The sequence below is a fragment of the Aphis gossypii genome, chromosome 1 (genome assembly GCF_020184175.1).
Source record: "Aphis gossypii isolate Hap1 chromosome 1, ASM2018417v2, whole genome shotgun sequence".
In the NCBI taxonomy this organism is placed as follows: domain Eukaryota; kingdom Metazoa; phylum Arthropoda; class Insecta; order Hemiptera; family Aphididae; genus Aphis; species Aphis gossypii.
The window spans coordinates 37,404,043-37,428,185 of NC_065530.1; the positions used below are offsets into that span (position 1 = coordinate 37,404,043).

At 25.7% G+C, this 24,143-nt stretch overlaps 1 protein-coding gene across 3 annotated transcripts; it reads left to right on the plus strand.

Moving 5' to 3' along the window:
- Nucleotides 1–66: 66 nt before the first annotated feature.
- Nucleotides 67–22,645, plus strand: LOC114120239 (sodium-dependent dopamine transporter). Of its 3 annotated transcripts, none has more exons than XM_027982094.2 (13): nucleotides 67–217; nucleotides 3,204–3,444; nucleotides 13,507–13,641; nucleotides 13,721–13,875; nucleotides 14,163–14,263; nucleotides 14,321–14,459; nucleotides 14,525–14,659; nucleotides 16,238–16,341; nucleotides 16,471–16,708; nucleotides 16,970–17,198; nucleotides 18,327–18,427; nucleotides 18,676–18,843; nucleotides 18,913–22,645. In XM_027982094.2, exons 2-13 carry the CDS (start codon nucleotides 3,255–3,257, stop codon nucleotides 19,042–19,044), a joined length of 1,827 nt encoding a protein of 608 aa, XP_027837895.1. In that variant the 5' UTR covers nucleotides 67–217; nucleotides 3,204–3,254; the 3' UTR covers nucleotides 19,045–22,645. The 3 variants fall into 3 exon arrangements, with proteins under 3 accessions (XP_027837895.1, XP_050055495.1, XP_050055487.1); XM_050199538.1 differs by lacking the exon at nucleotides 67–217 and adding an exon at nucleotides 2,899–2,926; XM_050199530.1 differs by lacking the exon at nucleotides 67–217 and adding an exon at nucleotides 2,990–3,145.
- The last annotated feature ends 1,498 nt before the right edge of the window (nucleotides 22,646–24,143 follow it).

A 24,143-nucleotide genomic window follows, 5' to 3' on the forward strand; every position in this document is an offset into this window, starting at 1 on the left:
CATCCCGCCAGTCTAATATGCTAGCGAAATAGCACGCAAGCGCCGCAGATGATACGATTCCGATTGGTCGACGCGTTGTGAAAATGCACGAAATCACCGACAATATTATTTTGTCAGATCGCGCGCCTTATTTAATCTTCACAAGCATACGACGACCAATTTACGAGGGTGTGCTGATGCTTCGGGGCCGGGTATCCAACCAGCCGAAAGGCACCAGGTATAATATTACATACTACGTTCGTTTAAATAAATTAAAATTAATAGATACCTATACCTACTTTACTTATGATTATTCGCTTATATATTCGTTATTCAAATGCAAATAACAATAATATAAATATTATGTTTTGCATAATAATATTGCTGAACTGCACAATAATTTGATTTTAACTTAAGATAGCATGGTTATTTATATTGAGATATACATATATATATAATATATATGACCAATTTGTATCAAATTTAAATTAATCAGTTTTTAGTTTTATTTATATCAAAAAAAAAAAAATAAATAAATAAATAAATAAATAAAAAATATTTCAAAACAAATAATTCATTTTGTATGATGTAAAATAATTTTGTCTACTAACATTTTAAGAATTTTTATAGATTTTATATAAAATAATTTTATAAAAATTAACATTAGTGTTGTAGGTATATTATTATACTACTAGTATTATGAAATCAGCTATTTTTTTAAATATATAAATTAGTTCTTTATAATATATATACATATATTTAAATATTATTATAATATTTAGATCATTGTTTATCAAATCATTAATATCTTGTGAATTTTTAATAATTATAACTATTAATTATAAAATTATAAAGTAATAATAAATTTAATAAAATTTAGGTATTCAAAAGGCAAAAGTACTGGAGGAATACAAATTCAGTAACTAAAAATAAATATCATAAAAATCATTCTTATTGTTAAGCTTATAATTTAATTTATTGAGTTAAAAATGTTGAATTCTATCAATTCTATTTTTATATATAATACTGTCCTGTTGTGATGGTGAGAAATTTGATTTATTTTTCACTATTTAATTTTTTCAAAATTTTTAATAATCTATCAGTCTTCTAATTCTTTTTCGTTAAGTAAGTATTTATAAATTAATAATAATGTTTGAAAAAAATTACAATATTTTAACTTTTTTTAATATTAAGAAAAATAACACTTTCAAACGAATATTGCTTGACTATATGTTTTAATTCTGTATTTTACATTTTATATATAAATTTAAAATATATAACCTATTCCTTTATACAAATAAATCTAGAAGATTGGTTAAAAATAATTTCAAAATTTCATACATTCGCACAATTTAATTAAACTTGTATTATCCCCTGTTTATTTAATTACTATTCGACAACATTTCATGGTCTTTTAATTAAAACATTTATTAGTTTCTAAATAGGTAATTAGTCAGTCACGGAGTAAAATAATATATACGTACATGTTAAATGAGTACGTGGATGGAGCGTATCTGTTAGATTATTCGTGTAATTCAATTATAAACGCAATAAATTGGCGTTCAAGGTATCGATATTGCTCAAATTTTCATTAACTTTCACATGAAAATTATATCAATTGGTAAACTAATAATATTTTAAGTTAAAATTATATGAGATAATTAACTTTCTTACTCATGTGATATGACATGTTTAAAAATTTTCAATAATGAAAAATTGAAAATACTAAGAAATAAAACAAATAAAGTAGATTACAAAGTTTAAAAAATATGCAAAATAAATGTTAAACTAACTTTACTAATCTGTATTGTAAATAAATAAGTAAATTGATACAACATTTTCAACGTTATATATAAAAATTAAATTAGATTTGTTTTGTATATTATTACTTATCATTTATTTAAAAATTAAAGTTTAATTAAATATAAAACGGTACATATTAGATTTATAATTGGCTTTGTAAGAAATCATATATATATACAATTTATTTTATTTTTTGTACATAAAATTTTATGACAAAATACATCGACTTAAAATAATGTTTATTTCTTAAAATGTGTATACAAAGCGTTGTATTATAAGCGTATAATAATTAATCTCATTATAATACATTAGTTTTATTTCGTGATGTACGCATTAATTGCATTTGTTAAATATAATTTTGATACTCGTAGGTTTACCATTTTATAATTTTAGTTTTTTTGATATATTGGAAATATATTGTAATCTTAAATGTGACGCGTGTATTAGTGTATCAATAAGTTACATTACGCAATTTTTGACAAAAGAATGCTTACGGTATTTTTCAATTTCAATAGTTCTACTATACAGTAACATGAACTTTGGATTTACTGAAGTAAAAATATTCTTCAGAAATCAGAAAAATACCTCTCAGTACACACATTATATATTTTATACTCAGGCTTTTCGTATGCATCTATATCTATTTATATACTTTAAAATTCATCGATTTGTTGATATTTAGTATAGTATAAAATACAATATACATAATACATTGACATATTGTACTTTGTAGAAGTGGTCAATCCACTGTTTATATATGTTGGATTTTCACGTTACATTTTTTTTGCGGGTGTCAATAAAACACATTGATCAACCACTCAATGACTGATATAGTAGGATGCTCTCATATTATTTTTTAATATTTTTCTGTTCGGTGTATTAGATAGGTTTAACAGCTACCACGCCGAACCTGATGATAATGAAAAACGAACAAGCATAATAATATGCGTTATATGTGTATGTACAATAGGCTTTATGTTTTCCTACTTTGGCCACGGGCATTGTTGTTTGATAATTGCTGGTTAATTAAATTGCTGTGAACGTGGGTAATGGGTCCAGTGTACTCATAATATAATGTGTCGACGACAGTTCATTCACGCTGGCTAAAGCCTTCATGTATCATCCCGATGCATACGATGCATAGGTACATTATTATTGTTACACAGTATATACCCTCTATCGTCGTTGAAAAAAAAATAATTTTTCATAATATACCTAATATATATTATTTAAGTATTATAATTTTAATATACATTGTTCAATTATTGCGGTTCGTATTACAATCGGGATTCGTTCGATATATTGCGTAGAAAACAGATATCAATATTGCCGGCCCCCGAATAATAATTATTTAAATATTCGCGTTCGTAGTTTATATTTTCTGCAATACAATATTGACAAAAAACATTTATATTCTGCAGGAGAGCGGGCGGATAGTTCAGAGACGCAGTTTGGGGGGGCGATCGCACGATATGGCCACAGACGACGAGGATGGCGGTGTCGAAGCCAACACGCCGCCGGCGATCGCGCTGGAGCGGCGTAGGCGACCGGGCAGGGAACAGTGGTCTAACAAAACGGATTTTCTGATGTCGGTCATAGGATTCGCCGTGGATTTAGCCAACGTATGGCGATTTCCGTACCTGTGCTATAAGAACGGCGGAGGTGAGCTTTTATTTATGCACTCATATATTATTATAATATTATTGTATCTCGTGTGTCTGTGTATTTGACTAGGTACGTATACGTCATACGTATTTTTATACATCATTGACGTATACGTCAATATTATATTTTGTATTATTTAATACTATAACTAGACTATACTGTATAGTACTATAATAGTACACTATATAAGTCTATACTCTATTGCATCAAGTTGATGACAATAATATACGTGACTGTGGAAATGACGTATTATTCAATGGAATGGCTAACAAGCCGTCTCTCCGTTTGCTATAATATACATATCATTATAATATAAATATTACAACTATTTATGTTGTCATAAACTTAAGTTATTATGAAGTATTTCTGAAAATTCCTGATTCAGTATTGTTGGTAATTCCTAGGAATGGGAATATTCTTTATTCAGTATCGTTTCCGGAAATAACAGTGTTGAGCCCAGATAAATACAATTTAATTAGATACCTAAAATTAAAGATAAATTATAATAATGTTATCTAGATTCTAGATAATGACAACGACGACTAAGTTACTTATTGATCTAGATAAATATGAAAAAATGCTATTTTATCTAGATAAATCGTCGTATAATATTTTATTTATTTATTTTTATTTCTGTACCTATATTATAAATTATAATTATAAATTGTATATTATGTATACACAAATATATAATACCTAATGTAGGTACATTATGATTTATGATACTATAAAAGTATAAACACTATTAAACACTACGAAACCATAAAATAAAAATAACAAGATGTAGTGTATAATTTTTTATATAATACGTCAATACGTCATGTATGTTCGGAATTGATTAAACTATGCCGAAATCCAAAAATATGAATGCGTATACATTATACATAATAAATAAGCTGCAGTAATTGTATTATTATCTTTATGATAATATACTTTTATGCTCGATACTCGATAGCAGGGGCGTATTTAAAAATATCTTATAAGGGGATTACAAACAAAATATTCAAATTGACTTAACCACGCGCCAGTACACGAAGTGTAAGAGAAGTTAATAAGTTAATATTCTCAATAATAAAAATTAAAAAAGTATAAAATTCGGTGAACGGGTGGGGAGCACAGTCCCCGTGAGCCCCCTTAAATACACCCCTGCTATGAATTAATAATATATTATTGAAAATATCAATAATTACTACTTAATTGTCTACTTATATAAAAAAATCTACGTTGAATAAATTACATTATATGGATAAATTCATTTAGATAATTTGTGATTTATCTTAGATAATTGTGTTAATGAATATTCTTTATTTATTTTACGAGTAATAAATTCAACGCTGGAAATTAACGAGAGTGTTATCCCTTGGTAAACATGGTTAACTTTTTGTTTGACCACCTTCGCTTAGAATCGTTATATTTTTACACCGTTATAGGTAGATACTAAATTCAAATTTAACAAATCTATTACTCAATCAATGAAAACATAGCCAATAGTTATATACATTTGAAACTTACTGTACAAGTGGTACAACAAAGTGGTACCTATATACTTGTCCACTTTTTCAATATTGTTATTTGTTTCAACAAAAGCTATATATTCAGGGCAACATAATTTTGCATATACAGTTATTGGTTAGTTAAAGTTGTTCCGTCTTCTATTTTATTTACCATAACTTATATTCTCCTTTCAATACGACAGAATTTGTAATTTCATTTAAATCGTCTTTATAAAAATTATTAGCCGTTTTATAATATCATAAAATGAACTACTGTATACTTTAGAAAGTTACAAAGCAAGATAGTTAACTTAAAATGTCTGAATTTAGTTTTAACATTTCATTAAAAGAAGAAATCAAGTCATTTATATATGAAAACTGTAGTTAGTAGTTACCGCAACATTGCAACAATAATTATTAATAATATTACAAGTATATTAGTAGTGTGATTTTAAGTTGCCCTATTTTTAAACTTTACTATGTATGAAATACACTTCTTCTAAAATTTTACTAGCATTAAAAAATATAAAATGATTTAAACTTAATTCCAAGTTTTTTTTAAACTTTTGACGACAATACCTTAGTGTGAAAATGTTATCTATAATCGTTGAAAAGTTGACAACTGATAATATAGATACCATAGTAAAAACTGACGATGTTATTAAAGTCTGTTATTATAACGTCGATTAATGACAAAACTATATGAATTAAATTATTGAATGTTAAGTTACATAATAAAGGAGTTAATTACATATAATTTATAATTTATAATATTATACAATAATTATCTAATTATACTTTTATTATGTTTGGAATATTTGGATTAAGACAATTTGAATAATAATTAATAAATATAACTTGAGTTTATTAAAAAAATATATATTCTCTATAGGGAAATAAAAATATATAAGTACTTAAAAAAAAACCATGATATTTTTACGCAATGATTAAAATTCTGTTTATTACTAAATAAATCTCGAATTCAAATAAAAATAAATTATTTGGTGATGTTTGGTTTAATAACTTTTTTGTGAAAGGAAAACTCAGTATTTTTGAAACCTTAGGATTTTAAATTTTGTATTTTATACAGTAAATTATTTTAAAATGCAGGTACTTAGTATATAAAATCAAGTTTTATAGATATTTATTATTATAAAGAGTACAACTCTCAGTTCAACAATGTTTAATTTATCAATAGATATACTATATGAATATGTAACATAATTTTGCTTGTTAAAATGAAATAATACAAATTGAACGGAAACCCTTACTTTTGTGGCCTGGATGAAAAGGAGGGGCTTTTTATTGTAAGCTTCTTTCCAAGAATCTTGCAACGGTTAAGTATAAAATACTCGGAGAAGGGGAAGTAAAATCTTAACCGTTTAAGATGTAATACGAAATAAAAAGAAGAATGTATATCAGAAGACCGAGTTCACCGGAACTGATGACAATTTTCTCTTTCGATCGCCTTCTCTAACACGTATTTCATTGACTAACGCATTTCAGTAAAAAGGTTTTGAAATGTTAAAATGTATTTACACTTCTTTCATTATTATTATTTATCAAGATAAAAAATTTAAACGATTGAGTATTTTCAAATAAAAAACCATTACCTACCTTTTAGTTTTACAGATAAGAGGAAGGTAGGTAATTTGTTTCATTAGTGAATTTATTCATTTATGAAATATGAAAAGTTAAAAAAAAGATATATTTTAATTTTTATGTATCGAGTTTAATATTTACAATTTACTGTTAAAAATAGGAAAGTAATTCTATATATTTTCATCAAGTGTATTGTAAAAGTAAAATTATAACTATTCAGAATTCAAAATATTTTATAAATAAGAAAATAACTAATTATTTAAAACTATAGGTAGTACAGTAAACCGCCAATGATTTAAGATTTAAATGAGGATTTTATTTTTGTATTCGATGTAAGTGTATATGTGTGTTACGGTTTTTGAAAATTATGGAAGTTGTTAATTATTTTTGAGATAAATATATGATTTATTACTTATTTGTTTTTATACCCACTAAGCAACACCAGTGTACATAATTTTCCAATTAATCCGTCCACACAAAATCACTCTATCATAATTATTATTAAAACTGAAAACAATTTATTATTTAATGCGAGTAATAGGCTTAACGATAATTTTCTGCCCTTAAAAAAAAAATAATAACAAGCTAACTATGGCATTATATATAAACACACAATGCTTACGTATATATTCGATAGGTGTATCGTAGATGTACCTAGTATACGCGTGTTAAAAAAACGCATTACATTTACATATTATTTTATTGACAACAATTCGATTTTTTTTGTTCAAAACTATAAATTTCCTAATAAAATCCACCAAAATACTTGTTCACACCACACCACGATCACTCATTAATCTCTTTATCTACGTATATATGGTTTAGGTTTTATTCGTATCAAATAAAGAAAAAAAAATAACCAAACTCGTATATTGTCATATGAAACTGTAGTATATTGTGACGTATTCGGCTTAATTTTGTACCTACGTAATTACTTTTTTTTAATATTATTGTAATTAAGGTTTATTTGCTAAATTCATTCGTCATCACTCATCATACTTATAGTTCGTATTTTCACCGTTTATTATGTTAATTGTAATGTTTTTTTTTAAATTGTTTTATCGTCCAACGTGTACATTTTGTATATTTGCGTGTGTTCAAGATAATCGTTTTCATGACACAACAAGTCAACAACACATATATATGTGTATGTGTATGTGTTTACAGACTATTGAGTACAGTTATGACTTATTTGAACGTTGTTACCGATTTAAATTCTAATCATCTATACGTAACTACTATAACTACCTACACGTACTATGTTCTCGATATTCGCAATATAATACCAATTATATTACTTCGATGCACTCTTCTCACTACGCGCAGTATGCCATGGCTTACTCGTATATAACATAATAGTCAAAGATGTGAATGGGAAAATTATCGAAAATACTTAACTTGAGATAATTACGTTAAATTAACGTTTATAACGTTAAGCTATAAGTTAATGATTAACAAGTAATCGTTTGTTCAAACACCCAAAAGTAAAAGTTAAAAATTAATACGAATAAAATATTAATTTGATTCAGTTTATAACAAGTTCAATGTATATATTTTTTATATATTTTTTCACACGCATAACGATAGTCAATTTGTTTAGTTTATAAATAAATATTTCATTAAAAATGTATCCATAATCCATACAATTCCTTATTATTGCACACTACTAAGCTGTTTAAGTAATTATACATTTATATCAAATAAATTAATACATCAAGATGCATTTATTTTTATATGTAGGTATTTAAAATAATTTTATTTACATCAATTAAACAAAATAATTGTTAACTATAGTTAGCTTTAACTACAGTTATATATAATATGTATAAGCGTGTGATTTTAACTTAACATATTATTTTTAAAATTAACTGAAAATAGCCAAGTTGTTACAATAGATATATCTAGATAAGTTATTAAGTTAACTAGAAAAATAACTAAGTTGTTAAGTTAAAAAGCTTGAAAACTTTATAGGTAACTTAACTTTGATTTTTAAACTAGTTAATGTCCTCACATTTTATAATAGATAGTTAATATGCGTATGAAGGTCAATACTAGTTTTTTCACCATATTCAAAGGTTGCAGATCGTAACGAGTGCATTATTACTCAGCACATTTTTATTTTTCAAACGAATGCACGTTAATTAGCTAGCACATCATTTTTATTTCCTCTCGTCAAAAATAGCTAATATGACCCGCAGTTGTGAGCATAAGGTGTAGGGTAAGTATACTGGAGTATTTTAAAACAATAGGCGCCCCGAGTGTCAAAAGTGATTTATGAACAGCGTGGTACATGACATATCCATAATGTACTTGTCAGACCATGACTTTTGGTCCACTCTTTGCATTTTACTTGCACCAGAATTACGAAAAGATACAGCGTATGGTATTTTATTATATGAGTATGGCCACTAGGGCCATAGGGGACACACTCCGGAATATAATAGAGCAATATAATATCGTTATTGATATTTTTTTTTAACTATAAACACCCGGCCACGATGCGTATACTCATGTGTGGACGTATTTTATTCGTTTTATTTATTACATTATGTACTAAGCGCCCGAAGGATGGTAAAATATACAGCGGGCTGCAATAAACAAAATCTCAGTAAATTTATCGACAAATCGAAAAAAAAAATTGGTGGCAGAGTGTATGGAAATTATATGCAAAACTCTTGCAGTCAGTGATTCGTATATAGATCAGTAGTAATTCGTATAGCTGATCAAAGGAGACTTCCTACGGGAAATGAGAAAATTTTGTTACCGGCAGGAAATAATGTTCGAACACACGGAAATGGTTCATTACAACAGATAAATCGCACAGTCTATACGTATATATTTATACACCTTTAGACATATCGAGAATCAAAAGGTGTAAAACGTAAATCATCGTCTTCAGATTATTCAGTATTATTTCAGTAAGCTATACGAATGCCATTACCAATACCATTACCTATATACCTACCAAGCCCATTTTACAATTGCCCATATATTCAGTAAAATGGTAAATTAGAACTTAATAAATATATTCAACATTTTTACATTGATATCACACTAAATTATATATATTTTAATTATACGTATTAAAATGTTAAAGAAGAAAATATTAAAAGATAACTTTGATTCTACACTATACATTATTTTATAAATTTTTATTTTTATTTCACAAGCTAAATAATTCACAATATTTCAATGTTTTGTATTTTAAGATAGTCATTCACTGCGGGTAATATTGTATACCAAATTTAACTATTTTAAGACGAGAACCCGTAATATAGAATCATTGGACTCGATGATTTTTTAATTTATAGGCCTGATCCCAACTTTATTCTTTCAAAAATAAAATCAATTTTGAGTTCAACTTGGCATTTTAGATTTAAAATCATAAGTTATTGGAATAATGCGTTCATATAAAATATAATATAATAAATAAAATTCCGAGTGTAAAATCTATCTCTCATTTTTCTGGATAAGAAATGAAAAATAATCTATTGAACAATTATTGTTCGTAACCTATTCTGTACATTAGTGATTCCATTGACTTTCTTACACCATGTAGGAACAAGAATAAGGTACTTTCAATATTATGATAAACCTCTTACTGGAGTGGAATGATTGTATTTATGAGATGAAATTCTGACAGATAATACTTCTTTGTGGAACGTAATAGTCTCAGAAAATTAATTTGTACAAATCTGTGCTATAATCTACAAACAAATTTACCAAATCATTTTATTTTTATTAGTTTTATTGCGATTTTATTATTTCGGAGAGTTAATATATATACATTATACGTTACTTATATTAATACTGAAATCATTTCATTATAACGAGATTTCATACTAGAATAAAACTGTTATAATTAAAATATTAAAATTTTTTAGATAAATAAAATTCCATTTCATGCAGTTATGTCTTTAATGACTATAGGAATTTGAAGGATAGCTTAGGAAATCTATTAAACTTCATAGTTGAATAAATATTATATTACATATTTTCTATAATCATGATATTTGTTTTCAATATTTACATATTTATAGTTAAATTATTCATTTTTTTACTATAAGCAGATCCACGAATTTATTGATTATACAATAATTTTTTTTTAATTTTTTTTGTATCAATACACTTTTTAATGCAGAAAATTGTATCAATCTTTAATTTAGAGAGTAGTTTCTGTTGGTAAATTGGTTCTTGTTACTACTTGCCCCCCTCCCACTCCCAAGAGAAAGTAGGGAATAACTAGAATTGTTATATTAAATCAGTTATTGACAGAGTTGAAATTGTTTTTTATTGTAATTAAAAAAATGAATAATTGTAAAGACTTAAGATATTCATATTAATATTTAATAAACACGATATAAATTTCAAAATATTTTGTTCATTTTTTTACAATTTGAAATTTTCAACTTTTTTAGTTTACTTTTATAGATAATAAATGTTGTATTTTTTATTTTAATAAGTAGAATATTTAATACGAATTACAATTTAACATGATAAATAAAAGTTTAAATTTAGAGGACATTGAATATAAACTCACACTTAAAATACCTAATGATTTTTTATCTCAAAAGAATTAAAATAACACTTTTATTACTACACTGATTTACTCCATGATGAATTACATTTGACATCGCTAGTTTGCAGCAAAGTGACTTCTCAAAATGTTTAATGCATGACTATACTTCATATTTTATATAAATTAAATTTAGTCGGTTAATTGATTTGATCAATTTTACTACTAACCCGGATGATGACATTATTATAGCGTTAATAGTTATTACTTATTAGTTTTAATGTAATATTCACATCCCCCTTTGTCATTTTCCATTTATTATTACTGATTTAACCTTAATTATTGAAGAGTTTCCTTTACTTCTATAGTTCTATCACTCGTTATACACCTTAAATATCTTTAATAATAATGTGTGATGTACTATATTGAATTTCAACCACTTTGTCATATAGATCAAAGGGCCTTTACATTTCTGATTCACATTATCCATATCGATAAATTAAATTATTTTCAGCACATGTAATTTTGCTTATTTATTCATCTGTGAGTATTTTAAACAAGCACACGAGCTAATTTTTATATAAAACTATACATATTATATAGTATATAATATATAATACAACTTATAGGTAAAAAGGTCAAAATTAAGTACCTATAAATATTATTTTGTTTCAATTATTTCAATTGATACTACCTAAACTTAAAAAAAAGGAATTTTCAAAAGTTACTTTCTCAATAATTTAAATAGAATAAAGTTGATAAATAATTACGTAGTAATAGTAGTTATAGCAATCGCATCTGTAGGTATATTTACTCGTGAAAAAAATCTTTGTTAATAGCATTAAATAATTATTACTTAATTATTTTTGTCATAATTTATGTTAGTTCTAATTCCATTGATAATAATAAATTTATGTACCTATATATTTTAGATTCTGAACGGAGTGATGAATGTAATGATTTAACAATGATGTATGTTTTTTTTTTGTGTCTGTGTACAGCATAACTAGTCGAAATAATGCTTCAATTTCAAACTTCGAAGGGGGGAGGGGTTCTAATGGAAAAGTGAATATCCTTGATCCATTATAGAGGTAAAAAGTAAACATTTTCCAACAGTTTTCAAAAAAATCGAGAAAACAAAAAAAAATGACGGAAAAACGGGAATTTTTACGCAAAACCAGTTTTCGACCGAATCGATTTTTTTATGTGGTTGTAATTCAAAAACTAATCACTTTAAATACTTGAAATTTTCACCAAATGTTTATATTAGTGTTATCTATATACAGTTAAATTTTCAAAAATTGTTGACATTTTTGAGTTATTTATAGACCACTGAAATTTTCGATTTTTATGCGAATTTTTTTTTGAAGTGTCGGTAAAAAAATTTTGGATGACCAAAAAAACTTGAAAATTGTATACAAAGTTCTTCATATGTTATTCTTATAGTGATTAAAAAATTATAAGAATACATAGGCACAATTTTTTTTTATTAGTATTTGAAGTTCAAATTTTGACAAAAATTCGTAAAAATCATGAATATTTGCAAATTATTTTGTAGTTCAAAATTCATAAAATTGTTTGTACCTATTTATATCTAATGTTAATTATTCTAGACTGACAAATCATCTCCGTTCAGAATCGTTTTTCGTATACAATGATACCTATCATTGCATTCAAATTTAACCTACCCTAGTCCGAGGTCCACCCCACCCCCTAATGTACAGCAGAGCGGTATCCACTTGCCAACTTTTTTTATTTATTTATTTTTCAAGAAGATAATGGGTTCCACTGAACATGTTCATGTGGGGGCCCAAAGTAGAAAAAAAGTAAAATAGTTAATAATTAATATATTGTATGTGAATCATTAATAGTTCATAGTTTGGATAATATAGTACGCTAGTAAGTTTTTGAAAATAAAAATAAAATATTTAAATCATAATAAGTAATAAATATTAACAAAAATGAATGTGGCTAACCAGCTATATTGCGTATTTGATACTGTTATTATGACTATGTAGTCCTTATCACTATAATAAATAATAATAGCCTCAGCATGTAATAATATTGTTATTAAAATTATTCATTATTCATATTATTCATTTTATTAAACTTTTTATTTTTCCTAAAATATGTGTGACAATAATATCGAAAAAAAATTGAACAACGAGTACCGACTGTTTTTTATTAAACATTATTAATAATGAGATATTAATAATATAATGCACTTTTATAGTTTTATCATTATAGTCATTATTCATTAATCACACTGTATGCTTTGATTTTAAACTTTTGGTTTTTTGTAATTAATATGATTGAGTTAACATTTATATTTTCTATGCATATATGTAGTAATATTGCCTATGTTAAATGCCTGTAAGTAAAAATAAATAAAACGCAAACCTTTAAGTTTTTTTTTATCGTTTTTAATATGATTGTTATTCTTTAAAGGGGCCTTTTTAATACCTTATTGCACTATGTTGTTGGTTGGTGGAATTCCTTTGTTCTATATGGAATTGGCCCTCGGGCAATTTTATCAAACTGGAGCAATAACATGCTGGGGTAGGCTAGTTCCACTGTTCAAAGGTAAGTAATAATTTTTTTTACAGCTTATTGAACATTAAGACTAACTTTCAATAATACCATTTTTAATTTATGAATTTAGGAATTGGTTACTCGGTTGTTTTGATTGCGTTTTATGTGGACTTCTATTACAACGTAATCATAGCATGGGCTTTGCGATTTTTTTTGGCTTCGTTTACGAACATTTTACCTTGGACCACCTGTGACAATGACTGGAATACGAACTACTGCCAACCGGTAAATTGTGTTTTATTTTCCTACGTTTATACATGATCTATTTAAAAACTCTTAACTTCTGTTTATAAACATTTAGTTAATTGTAACCTAATTTAGTTGTACATGTATAATACAATTTATATAAATGAATTTCATTAGGTTTTGTTAAATTATGATTATATAGATAAAATGACAATACTGTTGTATTAATGATACATTATCTAATATTATTAAATATTTATAAATGAAGTTTAAAATTATTTAAAATTTTCTCGACTCTTATATTTACATGAATTTTTAAATATTAGTTAACAATATTGTCAAATGATTCGAGCTTAAGCTCAATAGACAACGTTACAGTATTAGCGAATGATTCTCGCTTGGCATCTGCTTCTTCAGAGTACTGGTTGTAAGTAATTTATTTTAGCATAATACCTACAATAAATAAAAATTGTTAATTTTTCAGGCGTAGAGTGCTCGAGTTGAATCACAGCGAAGGTATTCATGATTTGGGATATATTAAATGGGATATGGCAGGATGTTTGTTTTTGGTTTACCTTATATGTTACTTCAGTTTATGGAAAGGAATATCTACTTCGGGCAAAGTTAGACATTTTGTTTATTTTTATTTTTTTACGTACAGTTTATTAATTCAAAAAGTTAATTATAGGTTGTTTGGTTTACTGCATTGTTTCCATACGTAGTGTTAATCTTTTTACTCATCAGAGGAATCACTTTACCTGGTTCAGCACAAGGAGTTCGTTATTATTTGTATCCAAATTTTTCTATGATTGCTAAGCCAGAGGTAAGATTATTTATTTATCCAATTAAATGTGTTTTATAAATAATTTCTTATCGTTTAGCACAGTAAATATTGATGTCAATTTTATAAAAATACTTAATACTTAAAGTATAAATTAGTATACTTCATTGTATTTACAAATTATGTCAAAAACATTTCAATATAAATATATATATGAAGATCTACTTAAAGTATTAAGTATTAGATGCCTGTAAACAATTCCTGAAAACAAATTTAGAAGATATTGATGCTATAATTTAAATTTACAATAAAAAATATAGGTGGTTCTGTATGACCACCGAAATACATGTTACTCGTTAAATTGTGTTCAAATTTCAAATTCTAAGTATTTTAAATTATATGCTTTTTAAGTTATCTTAAAAATTACAAAAATTTGAATTTCAATGAATAAATAACTTAAGCATAAAAGAGATGAGGTATATTATATTTATAATCTATCGGAATTTAATCTGGATTGTGATAAACTAAAATCCAAATATTCGAATAATGAATACTATCATTGTAAATAAGAATCTGTTTTCATTTATTACAATATTCTTCTTATTAAATTTTTAATTTTTAAATCTGCTTATACATAACAATTTTATAGTATGATCAATTTTGTTTGACTTAATAGTTAACAGTTGAACTGGTTTAAATACTAAATATAGGCAGTCAGTCTAGTTCCGCCAACAAATTAGTAGTTGATTCACGTATGAAAAAAAAAATAAAATCAATTTTATATCAAAAACCTGTACATGGCACATATATTTACTAATAACATTATATTCACCGCATATTTCTATGATTGAAATTATACAGCTGTTTACGTATTCCGCTAACATTGCGACGGATAAAGTAGTGTCCATTATGAACACCCATTGAGGAAATGGAATTGTCGTGTCAAAATGAGATTTCATTTTTTTGCGGAATCCTATATTGGCCACTATAAGCAGTAGCCTATGTACATATTATACGCACACTAAGTCTTTCAACAATTTGAAATGTGCACCTTACTTATACTAACTTACTGCATTTTTTTATATGAATCACTGCCATCAGAATAAATCAGCCACTATAATGTATTTAGGTACACACCTACCTGACATATCACGATATAATATATTATTTATATTGTGTGAAAATATAGGTGTATTATACATTTATACATCATATAAATATAGTGTGATGCATATTAGTAAATATAAATTATGTAAGTATGAAATATAGCGTCAATCCTCGACCAAATTCTAAACTTTCGTTGCTATATATATATATATATATATATTATAATATGTATAATCAAGTGAAAACCATATAAGTATAATAAGGACAACAAATTTACTTTCGTATTTTGGCCATGAATTATAATTCTATACAAAAAAATGTATATATTTGAATAATTCATTTATCGATTTAATTTTAGTGCTTAAACTTTAAAAATATTATACAAGAGATGTATATAGTGCACATGCCATATAAGTCATATAAAATAAAAGATTTATTATATATATTCTTATATATTAATCTTATATATTTATATAAGATTATTTTTTTTTTAATAGCATTAATTTGTATTAGGTTTGGGTTGATGCAGCTACACAAGTATTCTTTTCACTAGGTCCTGGATTTGGAGTATTATTAGCATACGCTTCATATAACAAATACCATAACAATGTTTTAAGGTAAGTATTTCTTAATTTTATTTTTTTTTATAAATACTTTAATACATAAGTATATAATATTTGGAAAGTTATTTCCTCTAACCATAAATATTATTATAATATGCATGTTTTATTTATACAATCGTTTAGAGATGCATATTTAGCGATTATGTGCAATTCAATAACGAGCTTTTTATCCGGTTTCGTTATTTTCACTGTCCTGGGTTATATGTCTCATGTTTCTGGTCGACAAATTCAACATGTAGCAACTGAAGGACCTGGCCTAGTATTTATTGTTTATCCTGCAGCTATAGCGGCCATGCCAGGATCAGTGTTTTGGGCTTTGATATTCTTCATGATGCTACTCAACTTAGGCCTCGACAGTTCGGTACGATAAACATTATATTTTATTATCAATTATTATTTGCTTTATTTTTATAAATCATTTTTAATTATATTGTTTAATATTAGCTACTCACATATTACATATTTATATCATACTCATCAGTCATTAGTCATCGTAGTTAATTATATTAGCTAAATCAAGTAATGTTAAATTATTAAAGATATTATTATGATTTACAAATATAATATAATATGTATCTATGTTGATGTAATATTTAATTATAATTATTATGATACGTTTCAGTTTGGAGGGTCGGAGGCAATCATAACTGCAATGAGCGATGAATTTCCATTGATCAGACGTAATCGGGAAGTGTTTGTAGCGTTGCTGTTTCTTCTCTATTTTGTAGTCGGTCTGGCATCGTGCGCTCAAGGAGGATTTTACTTCTTTAATTTACTTGATCGTTATGCCGCCGGTTACTCGATGCTCATCGCTGTGTTATTTGAAACTATTGCCGTATCGTGGATCTATGGTAAGAACATATTTTTATAAAATATAGTATAGATTTAGTTCTCACTGTATTTCAATCACAAAATAAATATTATTTAAACACTAATCAGTTAATCCACCAGAAAAAAAGCTTTTATAAAAAGATTTATTTTTAAAAGTAGAATATAAAATATATTATGTTAAAACTAAGTAGTCTTTTGGATGCACTTCAATCGGAACATCGATAAATCTACTCATTGTTTGTTTTAAAACTGTTAGGCGTGTGTATATAGTGGGTAGTTTTGTGAGTTACACAATAGAGGGATAGAATCACGGATGAACAGTTTTCCAATTAGATTACATCTTATTGAGAGATGAATTGACAGAACTATATTCAAGTACAATAGTAATGTTTAGCTGGGCTTACTTCAGTCTGTAGTCTAGACCATTATTATTTTCAAATAGTTAAATACAGCCAATTAAATTATATATTATGTGAATAGTAAATAAGTAATATTTTATATTTATAATTAATTGCTCATCAATTTATAATTTATAAAAAATATAAAATCTAAAAATATTTATATTAATAATGAATTATTTATTTATACTTTAGATACTTTACCCGTATCAAAAAATGTAATGACTTTTTTTTAGATAGTTTTAAGTGTATTTTGTACAACAACAGTAATTTCAATACTTCTGAAAGTAATCATACTGTATAATTGAGTTAAACGCTGTCGATAAAAATATGTATTTTTTATTCTTATTTATACAGATTTAAAATTTAAAAAAACTATGCATAATATATGTTAACGACCCATACACTATGGTTCATGGCCTATATGCTTAAATAATTGCTGATAATTGATAATATTATATACAAATACATAACACACAAGTATATTGTGTATAAAATATACCTACTTATGCTATGTGTATTATATGAGCTAATAAATATAAGTGTATAACACAACAGTTTACATATATAAATATATATATAATATATATATATGATTATTTATAAACTTCATATAGGTAATGATTATATAATAAAACAGTTGTACACTTGTATATAAAACAATAATATTTTCTGTTTTAATGGCAAAAGTTAAACGAAAATTATCAATGTTTCAATAATATATTTGTCTTAAAATTGTAATTTACTTAGGTGTTGATAGATTTTGTGACGACATCAAAGACATGATGGGCCATAGTCCTGGCGTTTACTGGAGATTTTGTTGGCGATTTGCTGCACCTTTATTCTTAGTTGTGAGTAAATAATGAAACGTTAATGCTAAGTTGCCTAAGCAATCATTAAACATTTAACAAATCAATAGTGAGTTAAATAGATGGTCTCTTAAACATGATTTAGTGACCCATGATCGGTCATCCATTACATTTTAATGAATCAATAAATTAATTAATTTTTATGCAATCCGGCATAAACATTTCATATGTGATTGAAAATAAAATATAAATATTAACAAATTCTTTGTTTTCATTTGTTTTCACAATAGTTTATCATAGTGTACGGATTGTTGGGATATGAACCGTTGACTTACGAAGGTTACGTATATCCGGCTTGGGCAAATGTGCTTGGTTGGATAATCGCTGGCAGCAGTGTCGCAATGATTCCAGCAGTAGCGCTTTATCAGTATTTCAACACCGCGGGAACGCATTTAGAAGTAATTTTGTCCTAAACAAATGTTAGAATATAAATTTAATACTAAAATTAAAATTAATAACTTATCTAGAGATTAAAAATTCTGACTACACCTTGGCGGGACGAACATGACGACGATCCAATTTCTATAAACGGACTGCATATACTCTCTGACCCAGCTCAAGTGAGATTGACCAGTCCTGTAGCATCTGTAGACGTTTGAGATCCAATAGAAACGTCATCATAATTTACCCTCTAAGATCCAATGATTTATTGACGTTACGCGACTAAGCGAGTGAACAGCTGATATAACTGTCGATGAAATAATAGTATTTTAATTCAAGTGATTCCATACATTATTTTAATTTGCTTAATGAAATGAGTGCTGACACTTTAAAACGCTTGGATGCTTGTGTGTGAAAATCAAACGGTCGTTTCAAAATTATGCTTAAATGATTTTGGTTATAAAATGATTGTAGGTAAATATTATAATTATACAATATTATGTAGGTATATAAAATAATTAAAACTTTTATAATTAATTCATTTTATTAAAGATTCTTAATCGTTTTTAGATTTTAAACGTAATAATATTTAAACCATGTTGCAAAGTTGATAATTAAACTTTAAACTGAAGATACGAAGATACTAGAATAGTTTTTTTATATGATCAACAACAATGACTATTTAAATTATCGTTTCTCAACCTTTTAGTGTCGCGGACCCCAAAATAGGTATAAAATGTGGACAAACACTTCGCGACTCCCCTATCTATATTAAGTACAAATTTGAACAATAAAAATATCATATTATCATTAATCGATTAACCATATAAGAAATACTATACCATTTCGAATATTAATTTATAAATACCATTTGTGGAAATTTAAACTTGTCATGGGTAAATTATTTATTTTATAATGTTTTTTTCATTGTTTTAAATATATGGTGATTTTATTATTATTATTTTAAGTATTTTTTTTTTGTTCAATAAAAAATTTAAATAAAAAGGTTCATTTTATAAATCGGCGTTTTATTAATTTTGACCTACGCGACCCTCAGGTTGAGAAACGTGGATTTAAATTACGATGATCTCAGTCTCGAATAAAATAATTGTAATGAACCATCATTAACTTATTAATGATTAATAATAATCAATAGCATTATTAGTTTAAGAATTGAATGCATGTAGGTACATAATGTTGGAATTTAATATTTAAAATAATAAGAGCCACGGTAATCTACCAGTGTAGATAACTGCATAATAAGAACCTATCACTAGGTATGTATACTACATATTATTATATGATATATAAGTACATAATTTTTAATTTAATTTTCTTTTTATAAATTATTATTAGCATAGTATTATATAACTTCTTTAGTTAGTGGGCTATTTTTTAGGGGAGTAAAAGTCTTACAATAATATTAAATTTGAAATTGAATGATCAGTTAATAGGTATATTATTATGTTACCTATATAGTATATATCTATATAATTATAACTATATTAGATAGTTAGATTCATTTTGATAAAATTTAAAAACAAACAATTCCAATGAAAACTATATTGAATGTGGCGTATTATCGTTCTATACCTAAATACTATATACTTATTGAAAAAAAATTAAGAGCTCTATTGTTTGTGTAAAATCAATATGAAAAAAATAAAAGAAGACAATCCAATTTTGTGGTAAATATTTTTATCACAATTAAAGATATATAATATTTAATTTCGGTTTTTAACGAATAATAGTAAAAGTATTTAGTGCCACAATAGAAGCTTTACAGATTTATACAGTAGAGACTTAACCCTTTTTTATAAATAATAAATGTACCTTATATTAGACTATATAGCCATAATACCTAAGCTGATGACTTAGGTAAATGTTATCTATAACACCTAATTACTAATTTTTGTTTCTGTAACAAAATGTGTACCACTATGAATGTATTGCGTTTGTTAAACGTAAATAATCATGTTATATTCATGGTATAAAATATCTTTTCACATATGTTTTTTTGTTTTAGAATTATAATATAACAATTAACAATCGTTAGAATCATATATTTCAATATTGAAGTTATTATAGTATAGAGTCCAGTAGTTTTTAATCTGTGTGCTGCGAGATTGTCTAGGTGTGCCGCACTGCCGCGAGAAATGTTATTAAATATTGAAAACAGAGTTTTTGGCGAAGTTGCCGAAGTTGTTGTGGTTGTCAAGTGCGTAAGTGTGCCGTGAAAATGTTTGATGTATAATAGTGTGTTGTGAACCAAAAAAGGTTGAGAACCACTGGACTGTAGTCTGTAGTAATAGTTACTACTTCACTAGTACGCTGTAAAAGTACAATACTAATTAGTGTTTATATATAGCTATATTGGTGACAGTGGCGTATTTACGGGGGGGGGGATATGGGGGAATGGGGGATAGATCCCCCCTTTAGTATTTTTTTACTAGTAAGTTTAATAACGTTGGTAAGTGTACCCCCCACTGTCGAGGAAATTATGTTTTCCAACTTATATCCCCCCTGGACAAAATCCTAAATACGCCACTGATAGGTGATAAACTAGTTACCTGTTCAACACGTTAGTACCTATATAGATTATTTTCTATAGTCATTCTTAGGTAAAAAAACACTTTTCACTCCTTCAAAAGTCGTACATGTGTAAATTTTGTTGTTTAAAGTTATTTAGTTCAAAACGTAATTTAATACTCGAACGATAAATCGAATTGGTTGGAATTGGGGCCAAATAATTTGTTTTATCAGTTTTAATTAAAATACACCTAATGAAACGTTCATCATTTTTTCTGATCTGCATAGGTAGGTAATTATTTAATTTTAATGTTGATTAATAGTAGTTGATTAATTTTAACTCATTATTGTACGTGTACTTAAAGTTTACACAAATTTTATTCAAAATAATATGGTTAGTAAAGGTACCTAGCATAAAAAAAATGTAATCAAAAAAGATAATTTCAAGCTTGAAAGAAACGTCTTGACAAATTTATGCTGGATAGAAAAATAAATAAGTTTTTGATTGATAATTTAGAATTTTAGCTAATGGCATTATCTAGGCCACATACAGTGAATAGAGTTGTGTTAAGAGTTTTGGCTGACACCAATTTTAGTAGAATTATAGTCTTACTTTTATAGGTGAATTAAATAACGTATGTTAGTAGTTATTAGTTAATATTTATTAGTTAACGATGTATTTGTCGAAATATAAAGATAAAGTAGTTTGTTTAGTCATTGAATTTTATATTAATCGGTATAAATACCTATTATTAAGGTTTTATTAATGTATTACTTCTTAATTGTACACTTTATAAATAATTATTATAAAACAGTCCAATCAACAAAATGTTAATAATATGAGCATAAACAAAATGTGTATATATAATAATGTGAAATATAGATATATATAATATATAGGTTACCTAATAATTAATATAAGTAAAATAGTGTGTAAGTCTTATCATAGATTATTTATATTAATATAATATATTCAAATTGCTTATCAATCAATTTTTAAAATATTATTAATATTTAGACAGAAATGTATTGATCATTTTTAATACATGACAATTTATATTCGAAAATACATAGGTACTCTAACTAAACATTATTTTATAATAATATATAATAATTACTTATGCTTTTGTAGATCAAACTAGGTACCTATTTATTAGATGCTTATATAACTATTATTATCTTTTTATTGTAACAAAATTAAAAAAATATCAAATAAATTAAAAAAAACGTTTGTATATTATTATTATACTTATACCAGAAATAAATAAACTTTCAATTTTGACACTTTTATTTATTTGTTGTGACTATATTTATACATATATTGGTAACAAGTAACAGTACCTATACATTTACACAATATGTTCCCACTAATTTGTAGGTATCACTAAGGCACTATTTCAATTGGATGGACCTTGGATTGAAATTGGTTTTTACTTTTTGGAAAGGTAAAGACTTCAAATTTTTAATCATTTCGGTTATATGTTTTTTGTGCACACAAATTACTTCATATATATTTTTTTAATTTGTGATACCTTATTTTCTTAAACTTTGAATAGATAATATTTGTTCAACAATTTTTGTACAAGGTGGTTTTTCAAACTACAAAATCTACAGGGTTAAAATAAATTTAAAATTACAAAATAAAAATTAAAAGCTGTTATTAACAAAATTTCAACAATTTTCATTTTATGCTGAAAATATCCCTAACTATTATTTGTACCCAGATTAAAAATAATATGCTATTACGTAAATCACTCATGTTTATCAAATAAGCATTAAAATCTAAATAAAACAAGTTTGAAGTGTGTTAATTTTTATGCTTTTTATTATCTAGGTAACTTAAATTATTTTTTATCTTATCTCGTAAGTACAAATGAGTTCAAAAGCAAAGGATTAGGTATTTTAAAAATATTATAGAATAATTATTCGTAAATTTTAAATAACTCTAATTTTGTCAGTTTTATAATTATTAAAAAGTAAAAATTTTATTTAAAAAATTTTATTTTTTTAAACATTTTTTAGGAAATAAATAATTTGTAAACATAACAATATTACAGTAAGCATATGAACGTAATAATTAATATATATTATATACAGATAACAAATTATGAATACTTGAGAAAAGTAGCTACATTCAAACTTGATAAATTTTCTAGGTACCTATAGGCTATTTTACATACATTTGTGTTATTATACATAAGGCATTATATTATATTATAATACATAAAACTTATGAATTATTATTGTTATTATTTTAATTCAATTTATTTAGGTAATCAAATCATGACATTAGCGACATTTTAATCTTCTTGGTGGATTTCTGGGAATGTCTGCTGACAATATTCGGTAATAAAAATCAATCATTTAGGTATTCAAAACTGTAAAAAAATGGGCCTACCTCAGTCTTTTTTTTTTTAAAAAAAAAAGGAAGTTGGAAAGTTGTATTGCGTTTTCAAGAACTACAAAGATTAATAATTTTATCAAAATGTACTTGCGCAATATATACTTCGAATTTCGATTAATTTTTTTATCTTCTGAAAAGCATATATCTGTGCTGTATGTGTATTTTTTTGTATTAAATTTAAATGATTTAATAATGTCTAATAACCTAAAAATACAAAAAAATACTTAAAATTGCATTACAGTTCATACAATTCTAGGATGATTATTGAAAAATTCAATTGTTTTAATCAAAACTTTACCACGATGTCATTAAGTCAATTTTAGTTTTAGAGCGATTAGAGCTAAAGAAAAAAGGACCAAATTGACTAAAAAAAAATTGATCTAT